Source organism: Pseudoliparis swirei, chromosome 24 (genome assembly GCF_029220125.1).
Source record: "Pseudoliparis swirei isolate HS2019 ecotype Mariana Trench chromosome 24, NWPU_hadal_v1, whole genome shotgun sequence".
NCBI classification, from domain to species: domain Eukaryota; kingdom Metazoa; phylum Chordata; class Actinopteri; order Perciformes; family Liparidae; genus Pseudoliparis; species Pseudoliparis swirei.
Window position 1 is genome coordinate 19,639,019 of NC_079411.1, and position 3,618 is coordinate 19,642,636.

General features: G+C 41.9%; 1 protein-coding gene across 1 annotated transcript; it reads left to right on the forward strand.

Annotated features, from left to right (window-relative positions):
• Positions 1-3,031: 3,031 nt before the first annotated feature.
• Positions 3,032-3,346, forward strand: LOC130189895 (dromaiocalcin-1-like). Its single transcript, XM_056408890.1, has one exon. It carries the CDS (start codon positions 3,032-3,034, stop codon positions 3,344-3,346), a length of 315 nt encoding a protein of 104 aa, XP_056264865.1.
• The last annotated feature ends 272 nt before the right edge of the window (positions 3,347-3,618 follow it).

The window sequence follows — 3,618 nt, forward strand, 5'->3', positions numbered from 1 at the left end:
CGATAGACACTTAAAACTCATGGCCTAAACTTAGAGACAGATGAAAGACAGTTTAAAGCCGTTCAGAAGATTTTTTTCAGCGCAGTGTATAGGAATTAACTCGTGATGTACGATAACCGTTATGGCCATCATTACCTTCGCATTGAAAATGCGGAAGGTAATGTTTTGATCGCCGTGTATTTATTTATTTATTTGTATGCGTGTTCCTCGCATAACAAAAAAAGTTTTAAACCGAATCGCATGAAATTTGGTGGAATGATTGGTTATTATCCGGGGACCATTTGATTAGATTTTGGGATCAATCGGGTCAAAGGTCAAGGTCAAGGTCATGGAAAGGTCAAAATCTTCTTTTTACCATAGCACGGTCAATTTCTATCCAATTGGCATGCAACTAATGCCAACATTTTCATAATTTAATGCCCAATCTTGTGATATGCGAAGGTATGCGCTCTACCGAGTGCCCATTCTAGTTTAAACTGTTTCCATCTCAATGGTGAAGGAAGAATTGAAATCAATCAACTTTTATTTATTTAATTCAACAAGCCGCATAAAATCGAGCGAAACAATTGAGATTGACGTCGGCCAGTTTATTGGTCCGTTTCACTCAATTAGCGATCATGCCGCAACAACCTTGCTACTGAACTCACCCAGTCCTGTTTTCTCCAGCTAACAAATATTGCAGATATATGAAGCATGCAGATCTTGAACAATTAATGTCCACTTTCATTTGATCCCGTCAGGAACATTGTAATTCCCTCTACTCGTGTCCCATGTCAAGGTGCTTAAATTTGCTTACAGCTGATTCAAATAGCAGCTTCCAGGTTAGCAACTAGAACTAGCCGTTGGGCCGTGTTGTTATCCCCCTGTTACCTTCCTGTCAAATTCAGAATGAATTATGAGATCCTGCATGTGAGGATGTGCGTGACCTTGCCCTCATTTACATTTCTGATCCACTTGTTCCTTTAGTCTGTCTCTCACCGATGTGTGTTAAAAGAAAGAGAAGTGCTCTATGAATAAAGCTTTCACTACACTTGTAGTCCAAACGCAGGATCTGTCCTTCAGCGGGAGCTGGCGTAGACTCCAGTGGTGTTGAATCTAATTACATCTGGGAACAGCTGCTCTCGTCACTGAATATCACAGAGTGCAGAGAGGCGAGCGCTTTAGAGCCACTTGTGTGGTTTTGTGGAGATGACACTAAATTGACTCAATCGTGTCAGTATGACTTCTTTTGTCTTTACGTGCGTATGAGTGTGGGAATTGATATAGAACGCTGACACGAATGCAACGACACACGGCCACACACTGGTGTGGTATCAGTCTGTGTGCTGACCGAAGCTACAGGAGCATCCCTGGCCCCAAGTGTGGCAGGAATACAGGGGGGCTTTTTTGATCATTTGTTATCTTAAACTTTTAAATAAATTCCGTCCCTCACTGCATCATGTTGCGCTCCATTAAAAGCATACCCTGATGTAGGTCTATTTTACTCTAAATGGGACAGTAATTTACCAAATGAACATCCTGCTGTATTGAAGATGACTAGGAACTTGTTATGATTTGGAGTGTTTCCTGTTTTGTTTTGAAGTCCCTGTCTTGTTTCCTGTTTCCCTGCGCTTCCTTCCCTGTGCTTGTCTGTTTCGTTCCTGATTGTCCCCAGCCACGCCCTGATTGTTTGCACCTGTGTCTCCACCTGTGTCTCGTTTGCCCAGTGTATTTAGCTTGTGTCTTTCTGCTTGTTCTGGGTTTGTTCGTTTTTGTTCCTGTCCGGTTCTTGTCTTTGTTCCTGCTAGATCTTTAAGAATAAATCCTGTATTTTTCTGAGAACTCTGCCTGCTGTGTTTGGGTCCAAACCTTGCAACACATAACAGAACTAGCAATTGAGAACTTTTAACTCAAGATTACAATGTTTACCGAGTTTATAAATCAAATGAAAAGTATGGTAATTGTATCCACCTAAGGGCCCTTAAAAAGATACAAGCCAAATATATGTTTCATATCATGGTGGAGACTAAAACAAAATCAAAGAGAGTGACTATTGGACATAACATGCTCAGGTGTCTGGAAACAACTCCATATCAATGCTCCTGCTGTTTTACGGACTTTATCATGTCAGAGGTACTTCCTGCTGAATTACATTAGATTAAAAAGGTTTCTTTGGTATATGTTTTTAAAAAAACATGATTAGAGTTATTTATGGTTAAGTGTTAAATGTTTTAACAATACAAAGTGACATTTTATTGATCTCCATTGTACGGGGATGTCTGCAGAAGTCTCAGCCGTGGAGCACTAAGTTCATAAAACATTTACAGCATCATTTAACAGGCTGCACTTTTCTGTACAAGTGTACATGACCAACTGCTCATTTTATGTGTAATGTTAGATTTTAGTCACAGGAAACATGATACCACCCAGTCTAGGGTCAACCAATGTGGAGCACCAGAGTAAGTAACCCATGGTTGCATTATGAAAGCCATTTGTTTCTCTCGAGTGTTAAGTGTACCATAAAGATACTTTGCTTGTCAAACAAAGTCATGCAAATTGTTAGACCAAACAACCCTGACACAAAAAGGGCACAGCCACAGAGTACAATCTAATCTTGAGCTGCAGACCAACGACCATGGAGAGAACCATCATTTTACTTTTAGCGTGTACAGCTGTTGAGGGTTATATAGGAAAACATATTTTTGTCAATCTGGAACAAAACTGGGACAAAGCTCAGGAATACTGTAGAGAATATCACACTGATCTCTCCTTTGTTGAGAGACAGCCTGATGCAGAATATCTCCTAAAGGCGTCAATTAAATGGAACAGCAGTGGATGGATCGGTCTCCAAAAAGATCCCCAAAACAATATGGCCTGGATGTGGTCAGGAGGCGGGCACATGACATTCTCAAACTGGGCCAGAGGACAGCCAGATGACAACAGCGGCGTCGAGGACAAAGTACAGGTCTTATCTAATGGGAAATGGAATGATAGAAGAGCTTCACATCACTTGAATTTTTATTGCATCCAAGTTATCGTGCCAGTCGAGAAGATGTCCTGGGAGGAGGCTCTGGAGTACTGCAGAGAGCACCACAAAGACTTCAGCAGCGTGGACTCTGAGACCGAGAACCTTCTGGCCCTGAGCGAGATCCAGACCCAGGGCGTTGACCTGGTGTGGATCGGCCTGCGCTACCTGATGGACCGCTGGCTGTGGGTGAACGGGCACCCTCTGGAGTATGAGGCCTGGACCATCGGAGGAGGTCAGGACCAGGAGTGTCCAATATGGAAACGCTGTGGAGCTTTAACCAACGAGGGGCTGTGGGAGAGCTGGGACTGCCAGGAGAAACTCAACTTCATCTGCTATTAATATCTCTGGTATATTAAAATAGGATCTGTTGCTCTGCACTGACTTAGATTACAAGAGGTCGTATGTAACCTAAATGCAGAGTAAATAAATAATATATCACATTACATAATCATTCCATTGTTATATTATATTTGCTTTTGTTTTTGCTGTGACATGTTCCTTGTTTGCGTGTACCACCATGTAGCTTCTTCAGAGACACTGACACTAGGAGAATTAAGGTCAAGTTGTTTTGGAGTAACAGTGATAGCTGACATGTTAACTTGCTTGACAAA

Excerpts from the sequence above, each read along its gene's own strand:
- LOC130189895 (XM_056408890.1), top strand. The coding sequence starts at position 3,032 with ATGTCCTGGGAGGAGGCTCTGGAGTACTGCAGAGAGCACCACAAAGAC.